The following is a 25,569-nucleotide window of genomic DNA, read 5'->3' on the forward strand; positions in this document are numbered from 1 at the left end:
AAAGGAAAATTTTTAAAAAAGGGAAAAAATTTTTAAAAAAAAAAAAAAAAAAGGGGGGGTTTAAAAAAAAAAAAAAATTTTTTTTAAAAAAAAAAAAAAATTTTTAAAAAAAAAAAGGGTAAATAAAAAAAAAAGGGGGAAAAAGGGGGGTTTAAAAGGAAAAAAAGGAAAAAAAATTTTAAAAAAAATTTTTAAAAAAAAAAAAAAAAAAAAAAAAATTTAGGTTCAAACCCCCAAAAATTTATTTTTTTTTGGGGAAAAAGGGCCTTTTTTTTAAATTTTTAAAAAAAAATTTTTTAAAAAAAAAAAAAAAAAAATTTTTTTTTTTTTGGGTTTTTTTGGGTTTTTTTTTCCCAAAATTTTTAAATTTTTTTTTCGAATGAAGATATTTTATCCGAGTGGAATTAAAAAAGGTATTTTGTGACACGAGTGAAGATATTGAGGTAGTTACTTGAGTGAAAATAATGACGTACATATGTATCTTATCACAGTAGTAACATGTTAAAATAAAACCAGTAAGTACTCCCATAATTTACAACTTTTAAAAGAGGATAGCTGACACCACGGGGCTCTCTGGTAAACTGATCAATAATAAGGCATTAATTGTCATCATATATCGCACCACTTAGCCGTTATATTTTAAATGATGTCAAACATTTCTTTAATGGAACCACATGTGTGATCTGGTTTTAAATCAAATGCACATTTCTGTAAAATCTATTCACAAACAATTCCTTAGAAAAGTTTACATAGATATATATTTTATGTATTATTTAAGTAATTGCGATTGGTTCATAAATTGAGATATCTAAACTTTACTGAAGTAATGTGCTATTCATAAGTGTAGTTTTTGCCGAATTCTATAACTAATATTGTAGTTTGATGAGATTCGTTATTACATTGTTAAACTGGGTATTTATGCACCATTAAAAATATTAACATTGTATTTCTGTTTTGACGCAGTGATAGGATTGTCACAAGCTATTTGGCAATAGTGTGTCAAATAGATGTTTAATACACATGATATGAGTTTCAAGTGTTTGTCAATTTCAAAGGGTCGAGAGATAAACGTTCTTTTTCAAATCACTTAATAAAAGTTATATTAATTTTCTTTATATCGAATCGATAACTTTAAAACTTCAGATCTAATATCATGACGGAGTCAAACTCATATATATTAAAAGCGATGTTTTGCTGTTAAGTACATCAAGTCAAGAGTATATATGGTACTCGGTACTCGTTTATTCTCCTCTGATATACAATACCTGCCAGATGAGAGTGGTAGCCTTCGCCTGTATACAAAATGCCCAGATCGACTTCCACTACATATCTAAATCTGTTTAAATGACTTTGGCGCTGTAACAAAACCGGGATAAAACATATATATGACGAGACATATCTAATATCGGATTGGTATTTGTCACCTGAGGGAATATAAGTGTTCTGGTGGTTGTTTAAGTGATGGATACTGGGCCTTTACGGATTGGATCTATAACCTACTGTATCGTGATTAAGTAGGGATACGTCAGCATTGTGTTTGATCACATATTGCTAGAATACAAATTGCTTATTTGAACACTTTTGAGCTCATTACTATTCCGGATAGAAAGAGGAGAGGTGTTTAAGGAAGAATGTGAATATGCGTCATACATATTCACTTAATGCCAACACAATTAATTTTCCTAGCTAATTGAAAATCTGTTTCGCAAATAGGATATATTTGTCAATTTGGTTTTGTCTCGACACATCACGAATACTGGCATTTCGATACGGTTGGTAGTGCTGTATTTTAAATTAAATTAGGACTTTTAGATGTTCGCACAAGAAAGAAAAATATTGAAATCATAGTTGTAAATCTAGTTTGACGTCACGGGTCAATGAGAATTTCAGTCACTTTAAACAACTTAGTTCAGGTAAGGAACAGAAAGAGGAGGATGTGACTGATCGACTTTCTCCTACAAATATTGACTGAGCCAAGGGAACCAACTTAATGATAGAACGGACTTGGAGACGGGAAGCACCACGTATTGATTTGACTCCAAGAACAATATACTACTACCTGTTTATGACATCGGACAATCCGAGCAGGAATTCCGGCGGCTGCATACCTGTTGGACACGTAATCAATACGATTAGTAGTACTGAATACACTTACATGTTCAGCTTCCGTGGAACTCTGGAGCTCACCTGCTTAAGCTACCTTGCGTGCGTGAGAAATTAGCTCGATATAAAGTAAAAGTGCGCGTGCTTCTAGAAAAAAGTCAAATTCGTTATAAAGTAATAATAACGTGAACATATATTGAGATGTTTTGTGATTTATTGTAACATTTATAGATATTAAGTCATATACTGATCAGGAAAGTGGTGTTCCGGATACTGATATTACCTTATTCGGAGTGTTACTTTTGGTAACGATGGATGTACGGCCAGCGACACGATCTGCGTCTTCTTCTAACCTCCCGCCCAAGATGGGAGACAAGGCAAAGACTTCACCTCTGCTTAAGTCGAACAGTTCTTACCTACTGAAGAGACAAATGAGTACCCTCTCTCAGACAAAACAGAATGAAATTCCTATTTTCTCCGAAAGGTCTGGTCCATCGTTTGTTGGATTACTGGCTTCTAAACGTTTGGCAAAACGACTAACTTCTCGAATTCTCGCCGGTCGTACGAGGAGCATATTAAACTCGCGTATGTCCGGTCTCAGTATCCAGAAGGAGCCGACCTACCGCATGGAACCAAAGGATTCGCTAAAATTCAATGTCGTTCAAGTCGAGAGGATTACAAACAAGGTGTTGGAAGACCGACTTGCTGAAATAAAATACAACCCACGGGTCTGTTCAAATATAAGTCGGCTCATCACGGAGGAAATCAAGGATAGAGTGAAAATGCTTAAGTTTGACCGATACAAGATAATAGTTATTGTTTTCATAGGCGAGAACAAGGATCAGGGGATTCAGATTTCAAGTCGATGTGCGTGGGATGACAAGGTCGACACTTTCGCCACTTGCACTTATAAAAACAGTGCCATATACGCCACGGCGACAGTGTACGGTATCTACACCGAATAGTGACGTATTGGCGTACATGTAATACGCTATTTTACTGTGATAAGATACTGTGGATGAGGATATTCAATATATGATCAAATACACCTATAGACAGTGGGTATCTTGTAACCTATGTACATTACAGCCACACCAATAATGTTGGTATTACACACATGCTTTTAAAATGTCAGAACAGAATATGTACTTTGTCTATGTTAGATTTGTTTTTTGTTTTTGCTGGGGGGTTTTTCTCGTCATTTTTGCATTAATAATGATTATCAATTTTAATGTAGGTTTTTTAAGTCATCATGATAACAAACCAACTCGTACATTTAAAGGAATTTTCACCTGTCTTTATAATATTGTCATTGTAAACAAATGTTGCATTTTAAAAGATTGAAATCTTCATCAAACAAATCGTTAATTTCTTTTTTACATTCCTTATCGGTGACTCGGTCATTTTTATCAGAACCGCGTTGCATAGTGGCCCCAATCATTGTCAGTGAATTGGTTTAGTTCCTCCTAGCTCTACACCAGATATCTGGGAAAATGTCGGCGATTTGGATTTATAAAATTTAGTTGCCAGATTTAGTTGCAAACAAAATCTGTTATGTTAGCGTTAATTTCAAGTATAGATTTGACACCCCAATTAAATTCATATCATAATTCTTGTCATTTGACTGCTATGCTTATGCCATTATTTTGAATTGTAAATAGAATGAACAGAAAAGCGATTGATTTGATACATATCATTGTATAATAAAACAATTGTTATCCAAAATACGGATTTTAACAAAGAAACATTTTTCAAATTGGAATTCTATTGATTTGTTAGTTTGTTGAATATCCTTATTTACTCGTAGGTTTTACATTTTTTAAGCGTAGTCGGAGAAATATACGTTCTATGGAAAGTTGTCATAGTTAAAACTTACCTATAAAATCGGTAAGAAGATTAAATCCTTATAAGATAAGTCCTTTGTCATATTGCGATGGATTAAGATGTTTAGTAATGCTTTTCGTGTAATCAGTTTATCATAAGCATGTTCTACTACGATGCAGCATTTGTAATACAGTTACAAGTAAATGCTTTTCAATGGTGTAAATTAATATGAAATGAAATACGACTGAAGTATGTGCAATTTAATCATACTCTTATCAGTCCTTTTTTATAGATACATTCTTTGACAAAACAAAATGGGGGGGGGGCAAAAATCCAGGAATTTCCCAGCTATATAGGTAATTGGATACATGCAGCATACATGTAAATGATTATTTCATTGTTTGGCCCTACTGTGTGATATTTATGCATGGCTGATTTTTGTACATTGCAGGTTTTATGTACATGCATACTATAGTATGTGGTACCATCACTACCAATCCCTCCCCCTTTGGTATGTGGCCCAGTATTCGCATGTAGGTATATAGGCAAATGCAATAAATAAACCAGTTATAACCATATTTCATATTTGTTATGAAATCACCGCACGTGTGTATATTCCGAGCGAGTAAACTCGATGTGAACTTTTTCTTGGTTTCGATATGTTTTAATACAGGGACATACATACAACATTTTGATATGTATATTAACAGTAGCAAATTGTTATTTACCAAAGTCGGTTAACTCGACAAACATCTCACTGTAATGGTACATAGTCGACCTGTGTTTGATATGTCAGAACACTACAGAAGAACCTTGGTACCCCTAATCATCCTTCTACAAACAAGACCGTCTGTGTAAAGGCCAATAACGCGAGTAATTTTAGGTTCTGATAAGGGGGTTTGAAGTGTCTATATAAACAGTGACAAGTGATCAGGAGTATCGCCCGAACATGTAGGTACACAAGTGATATATAACTCTGTCCATTAGTAAATACCCGTTTAACGGTGTGTTATGTTCCTCAAATGACATCTATGACCGTACGTGCCTCGTGTAATTGGTTAGAGATATGTTGATGTAATGTCTGAAGGCTTGTAAATGTTCGTATGTGTTTTAATGAGAGGTGTTCAGTTTAAATGACTTCAGAGAGGTGTCCTTGTGATAAACACACAAGACCGCTCACTTTGATGTCTTTTCAATTACAGGTATCACTTGTTTGACTTCTTATCAATCAATGAAATGATTTCTGGTGGTTTTATAAAACACGCTGTGACATCAGGATGACGACTACTCCGTCATGTAGCGATTACAGTGTATATCGAATACATTCCATCTAATGTTACCACTTACATTATAAAATATAGGGGTTTAATTAATCATGATGGATTATCATTTCAGCTCCATCTATAATTGCTTGTCTTTGGTGTATATTGCCACCCATGTTTAAGTGATTTCGGCAGTACATTGCTGACCTTGTTGACCCAAAAGGTCTGAATAAAACGACGTTTGAGCAGAGTATATATCTTTATGACTTGAGACGATATTCTATTATTATCCTATCAAGGTGTGGGTTTATTTCTGTTCACAATTAATAACGACACAAACTTTTGAAAGCACAGCGTAACTGGAGTTAAATAAGACGACATGTTGGCATTAACTTGTTATGGAATTTGGCACAATACTCTGCGCTCATGTCTCGTCGATAAAAATAGTTTTTTTTATAAACCTCGCTTTGTTGTTGCATTGTGATTGGTTAATTGAAATTTATATTAGTATCGAGAGAGTCTCGTAATAGTACGACATCACGAAACATATACGGACTTTTAGAATGGAATATAACTCAAAATAAACCGTTTCTATTTTTTTACCAATAAGGTTGATTTCACTGAATACTTTTTTTCAATTCTTTTGTTTGCGTTAATTTCATTGGCATTTATTTCTTCATATTCATAATATTAGCAATCCATGTTGTTTCTTTTTTCGAACGATACATAAGCGAATGCCAACTTTTATATGAATATGTCCGATCAGGAATACAAAGCGTACACCATACCGCTGCTTTCTGCGACCGGTATGTGTGAAATCCTAGAAGGGAAGTCGGACAGATAAGATGGACAAGTGTATTTTCTCCAAAATTAGTTCAATTATTGTTTCTAGATATACTTTCCTTGCATGCTATTAAATACATACATGTATATTAACAAGCACATGGAAATATCTAATATTCATGTGTAAAAACTGTCTTGCTTTGTCATGAAATATCAGTTGGGATTATAAGTTGCCTTTTCAAGTTAGAATTCTAATGATAATTATGAAGTTGATCAACATACATGGTGAAATATTTCAATGGTGATACCAAATTATAATTACCATGCTTATAGTTTAGTGATCACAGACATTTTGACTGTATGTAATATATATTCTACTATTCAGCCATTACAGAAGATGTCATTTCGGGTCATTATATTGTCAGAAAAAAAACTATGTCGACTTCAATTAAATTTTGAATATCTAAAAAGCTATAAAGTATGACTGACTGATAAGGGTACTGTTTATGAATTGGTCACCGTGGAACCTGTACAATAGTATGTAGCATACCCGATACTAATCACAGTCCATGTTAACTGCAGACTGGTAGTTATATCGTCGTACACATGATTTATCACCGGCAATATGTGTATAATTTAATTAGCTAGCTGTGTTGTCTTGTTTGTGTTTGTAATTAATGTGTATTCATGTTATTCATTACTAAGCGTATTCCTGTCCGGGAGTACAGAGGTTACTTAATGCTATTGAGCTATCTAAATTACTCTGACAAAAACCAACATATTTAAATTAGGTTACTAATATGTTTCCTTTAGACGATATCTACAAGATTCAGAACAGAGAGAGGATACTAAAACCCGTAACCGTAATTCTAACTATTAATCGACAAAACGAAGAGAAAATACGATCAAAATAAACAATTGAATCAGACCCTTACAATAGCTCACGGAGAATAAGACCAGGCGTTCTGTTGAGCAACAGTTCTCTACATAAAATCCAGGACAAGTACAATAGCAATGAAACAACAGAGAACCTTAAAAATCTTCACGAATCGCAAGCGAATTTGCGACTGGGAACCATTCCACGGTCGGGTTGCACAATGGTAACATACTCGCTTTTCAACTTAGCGGTTGGGGTAGCATTCACCGATCAGATGTGAAAAAAGTATGGAGGTCACCTGCCCGACCACGTGGATTTTCTCCGGGTACGAGGTTTCTTCCAACAATAAAACCACTAATGTTTTTCCGTCCAGGCCAATAAGCTTGATTAATATTAGTAACTTATTTCAAAATTATTGTGAAATGAATAAAGCTTATATGTACGTATTACAATCCCATAATCTTCATCTACCAACACAGATTGAATTTATAGGTTCCATATCATGATCTCATATGGAAATATTCTAGTGGCTCCGTTGTCAACTGTCGTAGCTCTTATTTTGAGAATGCGACTTAACCCGGAATGGACTTATATTTGTATGACGGGTGTCGTCGTTGAAGAAGAAGACGCTTTCACTACCAGGACATCTGGTCTTATTGTCCTTTTACTTTTACAAGGGTATCCATGCTAATTTAGAGTTTTTTGTTCATTTTTTGCTGTCCTCTTATCGATTTTGTACTAGAATTACTATTACGTTATTACGAAAAACATTGGTTTTGTTTCATACCTCGACGTTCAAATTATGCGTTCCTGTTAGAATTTACTTCCTTTCTAATACGAATGATTAACCATAATCATATTAAGTCTAAAATATGACGTAATGTCGAAAACAAACCTTATAGTAGATGTATAAATAGATTTATTTAAAAAGTGCAAAATGTATCACAGCGAGTACAGTAAAGTTCGCTACAGGATTCTTCGTCAGTGTAGAAATGTTTAGTTATGCAGGTGTTGTACAACTTCGCATATCTTCAAAAAAAATTGCATAATAAAAGATAAAATGGCTTGAACAATGGATACATTAGCAAAGTGAGGAAAGTATCACTAATATCAAATGCATATTAAGCATAATACAGAAAGTGGCAATATAGCTGGAATCGTCATCAAATGAAGCTAGTAAGCATACATGGACGTAGATTTGAAATAACACTTATCCAGAAACGATCAGGAATTTCTTGTTCGCTTCAGCAGCCGAAAGCTGACTTTGAAGCATAGCTATCACAGAATTGTCGTAAATGTAAATGAACGAGAAAAATCCTAATATCAATAAAAACATTCCAGACATATGACTACATGGATTTGTAAACGTCTCGACGCCTCCGAGAAGGCAATATCAACATGAATGATAACTAAATGATCCATGAAAATAAGAAATATATACACGATTTTAAACAAACGTATTTCCATTGCTGACATCAATCTTTTTTCTTGCTTGTGGTCCCTTAATTTAAAATGGACGGAATTATTGATGTTTTTTCGAGATTATCGGTTAGTTTGATATCACTACCCTCTAATGCTTTTCTTGCGTAGTACTCTGTCATCCAAACCTCTTATTTCATACAGTACTGATTGTGGGGTTTTCCTTTTTGATTGCCGTTATGTTGGGTTTATTCTCTGTATACCCCGAACACAGACGCGTTACAAAACCAAGCTTTTCCTTGGTATGTACCTTGGTATGTGTACGTTGCTGAATTATCAAATTTATTGTCCCACGCGCATCTGCTCGTGAGCGCCATTGCTTGGTCCTTGACCTCTCCAATGTAAACAACACAGATATATTTGTAACGGTCGTAATGTAATGCTTTCATCTGGTCTTTGATTTCGTCACTTAACACTTTGGCCATATTTCTGGCAAATTTAGAATTATATCTATATCTTTCTAATCGAGACGATAGGACATCCTCTAGAATTTGTCGTGCCTTTACCGAGCTGAATTTCTGGTTTGGCTCCATTCGATAACTTGGCTCCTTGTCAATATGGACATTGCTTGCTGCTATCGACGAAGATCTGCGATCTTTGCCGAGTTTTGACGTCAGTTTGCTCGTCAATCGCTTGGATGCCATCAACCCAACAATAGTGGGTCCGGACGTGGCAGGTTTCATCGTCTTTTTGACAGGCCCTGCATCCGTTGATGCTGACTTCCTATCCGCCATATTAACTGTTTCCTTTCTAGAGAGTATGTTCTGTTGCTTGAAGGCAGTGGGATGTCGACTGGTATCGTCCCCCAATGACGCCACTAGCCTTGTACTTTACTGTGAGTTCCTGAAAAAACAAATAAACAATGAAAACACTGTATTACCCTGAATATAAATATACCAGTAAACTAATTAGACATCGTCGTGATTGGTAGGAAATTTGTTAAAACTTCTCCCGTTATATAGGGTGGTCATAACACAATGGAACTTTTGATACAGTTGTCTGGTATTTATGTTACGATGTAAAACAAACCAACGAGTTTATAATCAAAACTAGCAATGTACAATTTATACACATTTACACATATATATTATTTAGATAACAAAATTAGACGACAGTTGCTAATGTTTGTTTGTTGTTTTTTTTAATTGCGTTTCATTAGCGTTGAATTACATTCCAGCCTCATACCAATATATAGAAATACAAGTACATTTGCCCGTTAATAATGGAAAAGGACATTTATACAAACCGAAAAACGACATCGTCACACAACACTGATCATGATCGTGTTATATTGGACACCATGATATCTACACGCACAATTTATATATAAACCATAGCGAATGTTGATTACGACCTACTCAATACCTTTCATATGGCTTAGGTAGGGTATGAGTCTAGGTAGAATCAAAATACTCAGCATACAACATACATTCACACCTGCATGTAAATCAATGGGAATGATGAAAGAAAATTGCAAAAGTGGTTTCTAAACTACACGCCAATTATACATATTCTAGTTTTAATATCACGCAAGGCGTAGTGAATACACATTTACAGGACGTGAATAACAGGTGTGAGCCAGTACCAAAGTCATATATACAGTCTTAATCATCGAGTTGTATGTCGCTTCTCTAAAACCTCAGTGTTCTGACAACTGGATATGACAACGTTAAGCTGACACATTCTAACTGAATTCTTTATTTCAAATGTTTTTAGTACAAATGTTTTTAGTACATATATATAAGTATCCAAAGTTAGACGAAAGGAAAACAGAATTAACATTACTCATTCACGGATAAGGTTTTTAAAATCAAATATTTTATATGAAGTATCATCTAAACAGTTTTTCGAGTTATGTTTCTGAAAGTTCCATTATGATATCTCAACATACGTATTTTAGCAATGTCACAGATAACAGTTTGAACTTTCTCTTTTGCTAAACAACAATTACGAAAATAATCTGACTGCAATAAGAAGTCCACAACTGCGTACAGAATAAAACATCCACTGTACAAATGTCTACCTTGCCACATGTCCACCTTTATAGCAGTGTGTGTTGTTTATATACACTATAGATACTTACAAATAAGACTACCTATGTCGAATTCTACCAACAGTCCTATGTCCTCAGACACACCAATATGTCCTAGCTCCAGAGCCACACAGAGAGTGGGGCCAACGTGTTTAATCTGACTCTTTATCTACAGTAATGCTATTTATATGCCATTTGTTATTATAATATTTAAATGAATAGTTTGTATTTGAAGGAATTATTGGTATTCATCTAACCTTAAACTGACAGTGTAGGATATGTCACGGTTATAAAAAGTAAAACTAAGCTCATAGCAAAATTTCCCTTTCATGTTAGTAAGATGGAATTATTAAAGTTTTTACGCCTCAAAGCAATTTATACATCAGCTTTTTAATGACCGTGGAAAATAGCATGCATGGTGTTTACACAACCTTACAGGTGACTGTCTGCACAATAATTCTCTCGATTGTATGTCTCCCTCTGGAGAGGTTTCAAGTTCATTTCCCTTTCTTGAATTTCGCATCTAGACATTTAAATTTAGTGGACAAACGATAATTGAAAAGACTTTAGTCAGAGCGATTTCCTCAATATCTCCTCGAAGCAACACAAGCTATTGAGAATAAAATCAGTAAAATGGTTGTATTGATTGCCCGTATGTTGGTATTGTTGTCTTTGTGTATTGAGTTGATCGATGCTGTGGTAAGCACCACAACAAATATTTAGTGGTCGTCACACGTGACGGCAAAATAACACAAAAAGTATTTCGATATACGATCTTATTACAGCTAATATGGCAGGTGTCAGAAACTGTGTTTTACAGCTACAGGTAAACTCTAAACATGGCTGTGTAGACCTTTCCATATATTTTCGATAAACATGTATTTAGGTTTTAATTATCCTCTAAAGGTTTAACGCTTATTTAAACAGAATATGGTTAGGAAACAAACGTCTGGGTGGTTTTTGCATTCACTATCCGTATAAATTGTATGAATTACTGAATTCATAAGTAATGGTGGTATACAATCTTTTATATTCTTAGTGATTCCACGAATATTTAATGTGTTTTCAGTCCTTATTTTGAGATATGTCTTGAAACACTATTTATATCATTAACGAGCCCTGACAAGCCGGAATGAATGTATGATGTGGAAATCATTACCTTTACCTACGCATTCAGGATTTTTGAATAAATAATTTCTTCTTCGTATTTTAATTTAAAAGACCTAGTGCTGCCACTTTTGAATGTGGCTTTGTTGCATTCCAATTCAAAATACCTGAATGCATGTGGAACTTTCACTCAAACAATTCAAACGTACTTGTATTACCTGGATGACGAGTTCACATAAAAAAACAACATTAGAATAAAAATAAAATGCTTCGTTAAAATTGTGTTCGTCTTGACAGACTGATCAGATTTTATCACAAAGGTCATTGAGCCACAGGCCTATAACGTAGCCTATACCAGTTTTCTCACTGAACAGTACATACAAATGTACGTATCATTATGTCGATATATATCCATATACATTGATTATATAAAATTGATTGAATATTTTCATAATGGACACAGGATAACGTATTAGATCATAGTCAGTCTCTCGGTTTCCATTATTGTAAAATAAAGGATATTTGAATAAGAAAAGTCATAAGCATAAATCTGGTGGTCGGCAATATAACTGGTTGAGGATTGATACTATGTTTTCATGATTAAGCGAACACGTCTTTCTCTAATATCATCACATTCATATTAACAATCTGTATATGGAATCCGTGTAGTGTAGTCAGCGGGATATTAATATTTAGTTCAGAAACAGAGTTAAAAAGGGTTGGTTAATATAGAGGAAATAATGGACACTTATTACTTCTCTCTTTAGGTAGTAGCTCTCTCCGATAGCATGTGGAATGAGAATATACCGACTTGAACGACATGGAGCATGAATGATTGTGATTACGTTAAAGTGTATAGTAAAACATTGGTAGTCAAGTGCACCATGACCCCTTAGGTTGTCCTACCTGACTTGTGATAGGGTGGTCGAGATTACCCACCCGTGCCGTATCTATCACTGATCTGCCGGGATACTATTGTTTTGATGAGTCGTTACCGGCCAATCACACAACATTGTCTTTATAAACTAATGTCTAGGTGTAGTTATGTTCATATTGTGTTGTTAGGTTCGTACAGATCAGTCCAGCCATTAAACTGGAGTGGACCAACACAAGGTGTCCTAGGAAAGCGTGTACGACTATACAGACAGTTAAACGAAAATAAAACCAATGCCCCAATCAAAAGTCATTAAAAAAATGAGTTATTAGAGAGCATTATGCAGTTACGTGTCATCCTGAATAACTCAATTCTCTATAGAACCATCAAGGTAGGACCTTGGAATTGAAATACTAAGATTAAATATGCTATATGCTATTAACTTTAGTAATGGCCGCCCGTATAACATCATACAATAATATCCGTAATTGAATTCACTACATCGTACACAAACACATATCGCGTATCAAAGGAACCAATTAAGATAATGAAATCTAGCAATTTTAGTTATATTCAAAGGCATTATTTGAATGTAAGATATATCTATCTAACTTACGTCAGGAAATTATTAAATAAAATGGCAAATTAAGGAGATACACTTTATCCAATGCAACGACAAACGTAAGAAATATAACAGAAGAGACGGCTCTAAGTTTTCAGTGGTAAATACGTGTTGATAAGTGATCATGTGTTTTCAACAGCTAAAGGAAATGGTTGACACATGTATTTAACAATATTGATACGGCGATTTACTGGTAGAGTGTACGTATAGATACATATCAACACCGTAGACAACATTATACAAATAAATAGTAACAGTCCATACCTGTCCCCTAAACAGGGTTCGTACCTATAAATAGTAACAATCCATACCTGTCCCCTAAACAGGGTTCGTACCTATAAATAGTAACAATCCATACCTGTCCCCTAAACAGGGATTCGTACCAATATATAGTAACACTCCATACCTGTCCCCTAAACACGGTTAGTACCAATAAATAGTAACATCCATACCTGTCCCCTAAACACGGTTCGTACCTATAAATAGTAACAACCCATACCTGTCCCCTAAACAGGGTTCGTACCTATAAATAGTAACAATCCATACCTGTCCCCTAAACAGGGTTCGTACCTATAAATAGTAACAATCCATACCTGTCCCCTAAACAGGGTTCGTACCAATATATAGTAACAATCCATACCTGTCCCCTAAACACGGTTAGTACCAATAAATAGTAACATCCATACCTGTCCCCTAAACGCGGTTCGTACCTATAAATAGTAACAACCCATACCTGTCCCCTAAACAGGTTCGTACCTATAAATAGTAACAATCCATACCTGTCCCCTAAACACGGTTCGTACCTATAAATAGTAACAATTCATACCTGTCGCCTAAACAGGGTTAGTACCAATAAATAGTAACATCCACACCTGTCCCCTAAACACGGTTCGTACCTATAAATAGTAACAATCCATACCTGTCCCCTAAACACGGTTCGTACCTATAAATAGTAACAATTCATACCTGTCCCCTAAACACGGTTAGTACCAATAAATAGTAACATCCATACCTGTCCCCTAAACACGGTTCGTACCTATAAATAGTAACAACCCATACCTGTCCCCTAAACAGGTTCGTACCAATAAATAGTAACAATCCATACCTGTCCCCTAAACAGGGTTCGTACCTATAAATAGTAACATCCATACCTGTCCCCTAAACAGGGTTCGTACCTATAAATAGTAACAATCCATACCTGTCCCCTAAACAGGGTTCTTACCAATAAATAGTAACAATACATACCTGTCCCCTAAACAGGATTCTAACCAACATATAGCTATAAATCTATTGTTGTAATTAATATATAAGTTTATACATTGTTGTTCTGTGTTGTGACAAAGCGATGGAAGGATTCCAGTTGTCGTATTATGGAAATTGAGAAGTTGAAGTAGTTGTTTCGAGAAGAATAGAGCGTCTCTTGGGTTCAGACCTGAGGGGTTATTTAGATCTATCTGAACGTAATCAGGTTGATAAGCAGTTAAATAAACAGTTCAAGGCTGTATTGTTGAAGAGCTCTCCTTTATCGGCCATGTATTAATAGAATTGCCTTCATTCTTGTCCCTCGATCAAGCATACAATACAATTACCTGACAAGTGGGTCAGTACAGTGTTAGCTTGTACTTCCAAACAGAAAACAGCGTATAATCTTTATATAATGGTTCATCAGAGCTCAAATGCGACTCCGCAATACATAAAGTATATTTGATATATTAAATACAGAATTTGAATAAGATTGCATGAATTCTATAAAATGTATTATTTCCCAAAGATTATTATAAGCTGATAGAGCTCGTCATATCTTAAATATGTCGTGTCCAACCTATCGATACGAAGTATGGCATGGGAGTATTCCTATACATACATTTATATTTATACTTAACAAAGAATCCACGGCTTGGTATTTCTTTCTAAATTGTTTTTGTATATCTTGGACACATAGATTTCCATCAACGGACAGAATTCGGACGATTCGATGTAATAAAATAAAAACATAAAAGATAAAATACAAATGAATAGAGAACATGTATTAAACATCTCCAATATGTGTAAACGTTCAAACTGAAATAGGACAAAAGCATGTCAAACCTTTTACCAACGTTTTTGAGGAGATACTATAATATGTAACTATTGGTATAAACTATACCTAATACGTCCCGATCGTTACAAAGTTCCGTTACTGGTTCAATATACCTAGTACAACTAAACCTAAATAAGCAGTTTTGTTCCCGTAATTGCTGTTCTGACTCCTTTTGTTGACAAAGGGGTTAGTGTTCAAACAACCACTAGGCGTCAAATCGATCATTTCATGTTTCATTATAGCTATAAACAATCAATCCACAATAGGCACACTATAAAGGACAGTCCGTTTTACGGTGTGTTCTGTAACTCTATACCAAACTCTGGCTATATACAATGTTCTATGTCAAAAGTTACACTGTTTGTAATCAGCCGTTAGTCCATATGTGAATGTGAGACACAGAAATATAATTACAGTTACTGCCATTAACAAATCTAAGATCTCACAATCATAATTGGAAACAAAATACTACGGCCGTTTCTCTCAGAAACAGAAAACAATCGTTAGTTAGGAAATACTCGTCAAGAAAACTTACCTGTGGAGAGGCCGTGTGTGTATATACATCAATTAAAACGCACAGCACTTTTTAAATTCACAAGAGACCCTCCTTATCTCAACTACCTGTACGTTTTGTCTATTGCGGTCACGTGATCGGGACTACAACGACGAGGTAACCAAGCAAACTGGGCGAGTTATCTCCCCTCGTTATTGATGACCGGTGTTGTAACTATCGTATAAATGGAATACGGACATACGGGAAAGTTTTAACGATCACTCCGCCATGGCATCAATCTCTTATGCAAATGACAGTGCGCTTGAGTATTTTATTCAATACTGTTATGAAAGGATTTGGTGTCGAACGATCGAAGAGTCATATACATACCAATTACGTTGTTGTACTGGCCATTCTTTAGATTCCACGGCGCCTTAATACAGGATCATATCGGCTATCATCTGCAATGATGTCTTGACACATTCCTCGCGATGTGATTCTCCTTCAGTATTTCATGCTTTACTAGAAATGAGCCTGTTGTAAACATTAGAATATTTGCCTGTGTGAACGCTAGTTGTTTGTCTGTAACAATGCATACGTACGTCAGGTAACGGTATAACAACTTTTTACCATCACTGTGTTCAGAAAGAAATTGATCTACTTTTACAATGCTATTCAACGCGTCCACGAAACAATGGAGATATGATTAGGCAAATATTCAGATATTCCGACATGAGAGAGGACAATGACTGACAATACAAGTGATAGTTGAAAAAGGCGAAACATAGGTTGACATCAATTATAACGTTTTAATTGTATTTTTACCTTACATTGTAACAGAAACTGTAAATCATCACTTGTATTATTGGTTTTTTAAACATGGCATTACACGAAAAGATAGTCTACGGGAAAAGTCAGAAGAATCCGAACGAGCATAAACTCGTTTAGTAACCATATCGTTCATCATAACTATTCTGCATGTATAAACAATATCCGATTATATTACATTAGTCATTATATTACATTAGTCATTACATTACATTAGTCTGGTAAAAGCTTAGAGTTAGGATATTCCAATATCAGAGTAGACAGTATGTACAATTTGTACCTACATTTTATCAGGAAAAGCGTTAGGATTTAGATATCCCCAAATTAGAGTAGATAATATATACAATTTGTATCTACATCATTTAGGTTAATCGTTAGGGTTCAAATGTCCCCAATTAGAGAGTAGACAGTATATACAATCTATATCTACATTATATAAGGTAAAACGTCAGGGTTTAGATATCCCCCATGACAGAGAAGACAGTATATACAATTTGTATCCATTATGTAAGGAAATGTTTGGGTTTAGATATACAATTTGTATCCATTATGTAATGAAATCTTTGGGTTTAGATATCCCCAATACTGGGATAATTACGTATTCCACTATTTACAGGTAAGGGATACGTATAAAATCAGACTAATATAAGAGTGTGTAATTTAATAAGACAACATTAGTTATTATGGAAAAGTCTTGTTTCAGGATCCTATTCTTTAGTGCTGTGCTGTTATGAACTTATTGTTGAGTTATGAATGAGATAAAGTTTATTTTAAAGATCAATGAATTAATTGGTTGTTATTGTCAGTAAGGGTACTTTATATTTCAAAAGTACTGGTAGTTTGTTTACATTTTTATATTCCTTTCTTTGCTGTGTTTATATGATCGCATTGTGATAGGATTATAAATAAAAATAAAAAAAAACATTGTATAATGGGACCCATCCATCAAGCAAACAATTCCTAATTGATACAAAAATTTTACATTTACATTTTATCATAAATATATTTATCTTTTTGACTATCGTCATGTAATGATCGACAAACATAGACAATATAAATGCTAGTTTAATTGATAGTAATAGACGATCCTAATTTCTTTATTAACGACTCATTAAACAAACGATAAACATACAATCGGTGTTTCAGTGGTGAACTAGTTGAGAACAATAATGTAACTCAACTGAAATAACAGTGTCGGGGGTCAGTTAGTAGTGACTGGAATAATCACATGTAAAAACTACCATATCAGCTGGAGACAGTGTTGTTCCTTAAAATGAGAGAGATTATTATTTATATCACATGCAATAGTACAATTGGTGTGTCATCGTTGAATCTGCACTATACATAGAAAGAATATTCATTTTGTTTTATATCTATCGTGTCCATATATGTCCATCGACAATTACAGAAATCAATGCTAAACCAATGTATACATAAATGATAAGTAGCAGAGTGGAATACAGATTTTATTAAACATTAGGTCAGATACATCACTGTAGTCATTATTCTCTATTACAATATTACAGTAAGTATTCCCTAACATATGGTAATATTATCCCAAGTACGTGTAACTGTTATTGACACTGGATTTGTTTGTAAACAAGTGATAGACGTGATAGGTTGTATGTATCACATATCGGGCTCTAACAAACATATGCTGTTTATTACAATGCATTGAGAGCTGATCTTATTCATCCTAGCTGTGAAATACTGGCAAACAAATATGTTTATATATTTACATTCTGTGTTGCATTTGTCTATATGTCGTTAGTAAACCAAATTGTATTCATGAGACTGTATACTACAATTTACAGTGATTCGATCAGTGTAGGAATACAGCTCCAGGTGTTGAAGGTTAAACAATGGCCGCCAGTTACTTTCGGTCTAGAGAGCTTTGGAATGCTATCATTTATTTACAGAAGCCACAACAAAAAATAAAGCAGCGTCACAAGCTATGAGAGTATTATTTTATAATTAGAAAAATGAAGTCAACACGAAATTATTATAAGCGTTATTCTAGATCTATACGAAATATTATCAAATTGTCAATGTCGTCACACTCACAGGGGCTCTTCCGAATTTTCAGAAATGCAAGACACTATTTATTTAAAAAAAATCTTGTATAAATATCGGGAGCGTCGACATGGTTTCCTGTTGTGTATGTGTAGGCATAAGCCTACTGGATTTTAGTTTTGTGGTTATTCACTGATGTCAAAGGCCTACCTTACAAAATCGAGCCCCTGTGAAGTTGAAAATCGTCTACTAAGTTAGCGACACTGAGTTGACCGGTTAGACTGGAATCTGTTTCGAACGAAATATCCTTGGAATCGTTTTCCCCTACTGTCGAGACGACTTTCATTTAGAATTTAAGAGCTGATATAAATATTTCATGTTGCGACATTCTATCTATCTGTCACCCAAATTGTATTCATATCGACTGTATACTACCATTTGGTAACAGTTCAATGCTTAAATAATGTCTATTGTTTACGGCTGTGAATACATCGATCTATCCATTTTAGAAACTTCACTTAAAAGAGAGAAGTACAGCTGGGTGCTTTGATGTCCGTTTATGATATGATAATTCCAGCATGATCATTGTTTTGCAATTACTGAAAAATGAAAAGTAGTTGTGCATCCACATTTTTTTTTACCAAAAAACATTTTTCAAAATGGCCGCCGCGGCTTCTCATTGGTTGAGGCTTGTCCGGACAACTCCTCCTAAAGTACTACTCCGATTTTAACGAAACTTGTTACATGTAGTTGTGCATCCCTCATTTTTTTCGGAGTAAGAATTCCGAAATGTGAGTAAAAATGGCTATATCTCGTCACCTGGCGAGTAAAATAGCTCAAAGTCATAGGTCATTTGAGGTCAAATGTCACTTTTTTTCGAAATTAGAGCTTGTCCGGGGCATAACTTCCGTGTTATTTCACCTACGTTTAACCAACTAGGTATACTTATGTATTTTTGTTTTTGTTTTTTTTAAATATTTCTATATAGGTCCCTGCCGCAACCTGAAATATTCTTCCTGTTGTTCTGTTGGGAACACTAGTTAAATATATGGGAAATAAATAGGTGCACTCCTAGGTCAGGCAATACTATCCATCTTTGTTCTTCTCCCTATTTAGATGCCATTATACGCTTAAAGTTATATCACCCGTTAAAATCTTCTAAATGTTATAATTTAGTCGTTTAAATGATATAGTTACATATATATATACAGGCCTATCAATTAGTCGTGTTTAAGTAATATCACTTATTGAATGGCAGGGTTACTGCTGAAAACTCTCCTCCTCTGGCACTGTATAAGTAATAAGGCTGTATAAATATTCTTATGGTTGTTTTTTCCTAAATATCACGTGAAATTTGGAGTTCGGCATTCAATCTACATGAGGAAAACAAACACCACATTTGATTAAAGCTCCTCGATCTGTGTTCAAACTGCTGGGATAGCTTGGCTCGATTTACATCGTATACTATGTCAATTATCAATAATTTAGAAGCTGCTTCCATTTACACTCGACCACAGCTACATATGTACATGCAGAGGTAAACCGATGGGATTGATTCGAACCTAGAACAACGATTACGTTATATACCTTCTAAACCAGTCGGGAACCATTGGAGATCTAAGAATAGATCTCGTCGAACTGTTCTCAAAATAAAGCCAGTCTGATTGGCTGTCTAAATTTAGATCGAAGTAGAAAAACTATAACTGTTAAAAGTTGTATTGTCTTATTTCAGAACTGTGGCGTTCGATTTGTCTGAACCATGTGCAAGTCTACGAAGATATTGGCGATATATATGTATATAAAAATGTACTTTGTCTGCTGGGACGTGGATGGTGCATATCTGGTAAGTTTGCAACATTATATTTTTTTTTATTTCTGCTAACAGCCAGGTTTTGGTGGAAGGGGAGTAACTCTTGTTGAGAGCGTGACAAATAGTAAGTGTGTGAGCAAGTAGCCTGAGTTAGTTTCGAATAGGATAATAATAAATTGTCTGTGTAAAGGACAGATATATCACAGGCCGTCAAGATAAACCCGAAACTGATTAATAATATACGGAAAATTACTACCTTAACACTAGAGGTAAGACAACAATGCTACTGTGTTGTAATTATCAATATATTTATATAGTGAACTATCAAACTTCTAATATCCCAGAGTTAGACTGGGATAATATAAACTGAACCAGTAACATCCGAAACACAACATTATGTATTGTATACAACATGAAATCAACGAGATGTCAACTGTCAAACAGAGAGATAGCAAGATCGGAGACAATATCATAAGTACTTATTGTGATACACTCTGTATATACTTAGGTAAAATCCACAGCTCCTACCATTTTCGAAAGCAATATATATCTGTAGATATCAGCAACCAAATTATAACGAAATGATAATCACAAGTATACATATATATTTCTACAACAATTGAAAGTGCCTTTGATATGATTGTTCTGTTATAATTTCATAAAACTATAATAATAGTATCTAATGACGACGTGACATGTGTAGGGTAATCAAAATAACACGCAAATTAAAACAAAATAGTCTATATCATGATTGTAGTACATCAGAATGACAATTTAGAATTATATTGGACATTTGTTACGGTATATTGTGTGTTATCATTTAATGTGGTCACTAACCGATCACAACTAAGGGGATATTTAGTTGAAACATAGAACTATGAATAATATATACAAATCATCTTGTTATTTCCAAATTCATTGTGGATGCTTTTGTTCCTAAAACAGATAAGAAGATGTCATTGTGACAGTAATAAGCTAACATCTGTGATACTCTCTTGATCTATCTCGTTTAAATCAATCCGAAGGTTTATGATTATAAACGATTCCTAAACTTCATAAGAATCCTTTTAAACAAAGTCTTATTGCTGGCTCAGATATTTTTTCAGAGAAGCCATTATCTTCTAACTACAATACTTAAAACAAATAAGTCAGGACCGCAGGCCTAGTAACATACTCTTTACTTCAGAAGTGGAATTAACGGAATGTGGATTTAGAGGGGGACAATGAACAAAGATCTCATTAAAACCACTCGAATAGGGCCTATAGAATTACACCGAAGATGAAATTGTAAAATTCTGAGCGACAACATTTTGGTGATTTCGGTGACCCGATGTTCTAACAGACTTTGTTGCCATGTACCCTCCATAGGTCGACTTTTTATTATATTGAAGGGCTTAATAAAACAGGTAACAGGGACCTGACAATGTTCTTCCTTTCACATATAGGTATTTTGACGATGTGTTATATCTAAACATCAAAAACTTAATTGACCATGTCGATCAGGAATACCATATAGAGCTTGACATCAGTCACTAACCTCGGTCTAAACTTATACTATTACCAAACCAGCAGGGAATCTTACAACTAAGCTGTCCGACAAGCGTGATAATTTCGATTTTCAGATACTTAATTTTCCATTTCTAGATAATAACATCCCTCCTGCCCTTACCTTTATCATGATTTCATTTGGAAATATCATATCTTCTTATACGATAGGAAGTCAGACGTGTTCGATGATTGTTGATGTACCTAGCTGTTCCTTTGTCACCTCCCTACTTTTCAGTTTGAATGACTTAGATTTTTACGGCGGGTGTCTTCGATGAGGTAGGAGTCGTTCACCACCCTCCCCCGGAACACCTGGTCTGATTCTCCCTGTACATACCCCCCCCCCCCCCCCCCCCCCCCCCCTATTTTGCCCTCGTTTTGCCGATTTTGAGTCAGAATTAAGGGTTTATTAGTATATCGTTTTTCACTGTTATTCGTAATACGAAATCGTTTGTGGACATTTTTTAGACAAGTGTACTTTATTGTTCTAGCTATGTATGCATTGTATTTTCGGACTTAATACTGTTTACACGAGTAGTTATTACAAGAACTGTTTAATAAAACTAGGGCCTAGCAGACCGTTGGCTTTTCTCCTGGTATTCCGACAAAATAAACCAAATTAATAAAATTACACAATAATCAGTGCAACTTCATATTGTGCAAGCATGGTTTTCTGCCTGAAAGACAACAGTCTATATAGTTACGGTTGTTTAACTTTAGATTGTGTCCTAACTATAAACTCATGGTTTCCTACAAGAAATGCTTCAGTCTTTACTAAGAGTCAGCATAGCATTATATCCCAATAAATCGTGATTCAAGTCTTCTTCATAGTGTTGAAGTTCATCGTCACCAACTTGTTTGCTGTATACTGGAATTTTATTAGTAATCTCTTTTAGAATATCATTAGTTGAACAGAAATAGTACACGTAATGCGTCACTGTAATGAGAGTTGTGTCCCTTGGAACAATATTTTAATCAATATTTAACGAACACTCTAGAATGGCCGTTTGTTTCGAATTTAAACCTCGTGCGATTTGATATATGGTAATATGCATGATATAAGTATTTTATATACGTTTATTACCAGAGTCTGCCGTCCATATTAACCCCAGCAATCCTCTTTATATTTAACAATTACTAGTATCCCTAATCCAAGTAGCACGCGTGTACTCACCTGTAGGTCAATGCGTAGCAGGCAATCTGTTTGTCACGCAGATGTAGTTATGGATATTGGGTCCATCCACAGGTACACGTGCTACTGCATGCATGTGTACTCGTCCAGCTTCCTTCATGTAATCTGTAAATGGATTACGTGAAATTTAAACGAAAAAATAAGGCGCTTTGTAATGTATCAATTTATTTAATCCTTCAGTATTTAAATGAGCAGAATCCATGGTAATTTCATGATTATAAAAATTATGGTTCGTTGGAATATTTATTTGTCATTTAGAAAAAAAATTAAAAAACTGGAAAGACTTCCTTTTGCACCTCCGAGTGTAGATACTACCCTATGGTGTACTCTGAGTGTATGTACTACCCTATGGTGTACCCCGAGTGTATGTACTACCCTATGGTGTACTCCGAGTGTAGGTTCTACCCTATGGTGTACCCCGAGTGTATGTACTACCCTATGGTGTACTCCGAGTGTATGTACTACCCTATGGTGTACTCCGAGTGTAGGTACCACTCTATGGTGTACTCCGAGTGTAGGTACTACCCTATGGTGTACCCCGAGTGTATGTACTACCCTATGGTGTACTCCGAGTGTAGGTTCTACCCTATGGTGTACCCCGAGTGTATGTACTACCCTATGGTGTACTCCGAGTGTATGTACTACCCTATGGTGTACTCCGAGTGTAGGTTCTACCCTATGGTGTACCCCGAGTGTATGTACTACCCTATGGTGTACTCCGAGTGTATGTACTACCCTATGGTGTACTCCGAGTGTATGTACTACCCTATGGTGTACTCCGAGTGTAGGTACTACCCTATGGTGTACTCCGAGTGTAGGTACCACTCTATGGTGTACTCCGAGTGTAGGTACTACCCTATGGTGTACTCTGAGTTTATGTACTACCCTATGGTGTACTCCGAGTGTATGTATAACCCTATGGTGTACTCCGAGTGTAGGTACTACCCTATGGTGTACTCCGAGTGTATGTACTACCCTATGGTGTACTCTGAGTGTATGTACTACCCTATGGTGTACTCCGAGTGTAGGTACTACCCTATGGTGTACTCCGAGTGTATGTACTACCCTATGGTGTACTCCGAGTGTAGGTACTACCCTATGGTGTACTCCGAGTGTAGGTCCTACCCTATGGTGTACTCCGAGTGTAGGTACTACCCTATGGTGTACTCCGAGTGTATGTACTACCCTATGGTGTACTCTAAGTGTAGGTACCACCCTATGGTGTACTCCGAGTGTAGGTACTACCCTATGGTGTACTCCGAGTGTAGGTACCACCCTATGGTGTACTCCGAGTGTAGGTACCACCCTATGGTGTACTTCGAGTGTAGGTACTACCCTATGGTGTACTCCGAGTGTAGGTACCACCCTATGGTGTACTCTAGGTGTAGGTACTACCCTATGGTGTACTCCGAGTGTAGGTACTATACCCTATGGTGTACTCCGAGTGTAGGTTCTATCACAGCGTTACAAGCTTTCTCCGACTTTTGACAGTATCACACAACGTATTATCAAACTAATATTTTGCATGACCCTTAATAGAATGACTCCAGCTATACTATCAACATCCCACACCTTCATCGGAAAAGTATCAGTTTTTAATATTAAAATATTAAAAACAGAAACGGGATGCCTAAGTTAACGCATTCCTGTAACTATTACTGTTTTGACCATTGAATACTCCTCGGCGGCAGTAAAGGGATTGAGCATCAATATATGATCTTATTCTCATGCATTTGTTGTATGATCGCAGTTTAATGTTTGATAAAACAAGAAAGACAAGTAATTCAAATAATATAACGTCTCATTAGAAATGAACGATTGAACATTTAAAGTGCAACGTCTCATTAGAAATGAACGATTGAACATTTTTAATACATAACAAACGATGATCAATCGACAACACATCACCTAACAATGTATTCAGCCAATATTTAATTCGCACAGTTTCCGTGTAAAACGCTGCATCATTGCGTACATAATTAAAAAAAACTGCAGGGAAGATTCCACGTATCCGTTGTCAGAGAGAACCCGACCATTACGCATGCGTTAGCTATGCTTGATTATGCTGTTATCATTGAGACGACTTCATATTTTTTCGTATTACACATTGAAACGACGGTAATTTCATTCAAACACTTTTTGAAATATTGTACTTGTGATGATATTTGGAAAATTGATAACAAAACAGTCAAAGCCCGAATTATTTCGATTTTCTTGTTCGCGTTTTACTTGAGTGAAGTTACCTAGACTTTGACATGTTGGACCTCAAACAAACGGGTAAAGACGTCATGTCGTGTCCTGGCAAAGTGATAAGATGTATATATAGGTACTTGAATGATGGGGTAGCTAGCTACTTACGGACCGACAGGTATTCGTAGGTCTCAGGAGAAGTGGAGGCGACATTTAGAGCTTGTGTCAACAATAAACTTGTCTCTACTGATTAGACGCGAATTAAACAGTATACATTTTATCATTCTGAAAGTGAAATAGATAAAATCTACTGTTTGTTATCGACACTATATAGCCATCTTCATTCATGATTGTGTCGTCTGCTTCTGTAGAGAATTCCACTTGAGCTCGATGGAATCTGGGATTTTTGAAATTCTTTCCCAAAATATAAACAAACGAATATCGAAATCTATGTA

General features: G+C 35.3%; 3 protein-coding genes across 5 annotated transcripts in view; 2 read left to right on the top strand and 1 right to left on the bottom strand.

Annotated features, from left to right (window-relative positions):
• The window catches only part of LOC117324873, an 11,518-nt gene extending 9,323 nt beyond the window's left edge, over window positions 1-2,195 (top strand). Inside the window, exon 3 of the mRNA XM_033880702.1 lies at window positions 2,164-2,195. Within this exon, the coding sequence (XP_033736593.1) occupies window positions 2,164-2,195 (32 nt within the window). The remainder of the gene's footprint in view (window positions 1-2,163) is intronic.
• Window positions 1,700-4,247, top strand: LOC117325154 (tctex1 domain-containing protein 1-like). Its single transcript, XM_033881132.1, has one exon. The coding sequence runs from the start codon at window positions 2,415-2,417 to the stop codon at window positions 3,066-3,068; it is 654 nt and encodes a 217-aa protein (XP_033737023.1). The 5' UTR covers window positions 1,700-2,414; the 3' UTR covers window positions 3,069-4,247.
• Window positions 4,248-7,745: 3,498 nt separating this feature from the next.
• LOC117325155 (tctex1 domain-containing protein 1-like) lies at window positions 7,746-15,948 on the bottom strand. Of its 3 annotated transcripts, none has more exons than XM_033881136.1 (2): window positions 15,927-15,948; window positions 7,746-9,171 (listed from the first exon to the last, which is right to left on the bottom strand). In XM_033881136.1, the coding sequence occupies exon 2, from the start codon at window positions 9,060-9,062 to the stop codon at window positions 8,517-8,519; it is 546 nt and encodes a 181-aa protein (XP_033737027.1). In that variant the 5' UTR covers window positions 9,063-9,171; window positions 15,927-15,948; the 3' UTR covers window positions 7,746-8,516. The 3 variants fall into 3 exon arrangements, with proteins under 3 accessions (XP_033737027.1, XP_033737024.1, XP_033737025.1); XM_033881133.1 differs by lacking the exon at window positions 15,927-15,948 and adding an exon at window positions 15,579-15,709; XM_033881134.1 differs by lacking the exon at window positions 15,927-15,948 and adding an exon at window positions 10,412-10,484.
• Between the last annotated feature and the right edge of the window lie 9,621 nt (window positions 15,949-25,569).

Source organism: Pecten maximus, chromosome 4 (genome assembly GCF_902652985.1).
Source record: "Pecten maximus chromosome 4, xPecMax1.1, whole genome shotgun sequence".
Lineage (NCBI taxonomy): Eukaryota > Metazoa > Mollusca > Bivalvia > Pectinida > Pectinidae > Pecten > Pecten maximus.

Bases quoted from the DNA above. Each gene is read 5' to 3' on its own strand.
- LOC117325155 (XM_033881136.1), bottom strand. From the start codon at position 9,062: ATGGCGGATAGGAAGTCAGCATCAACGGATGCAGGGCCTGTCAAAAAG.
- LOC117325154 (XM_033881132.1), top strand. From the start codon at position 2,415: ATGGATGTACGGCCAGCGACACGATCTGCGTCTTCTTCTAACCTCCCG.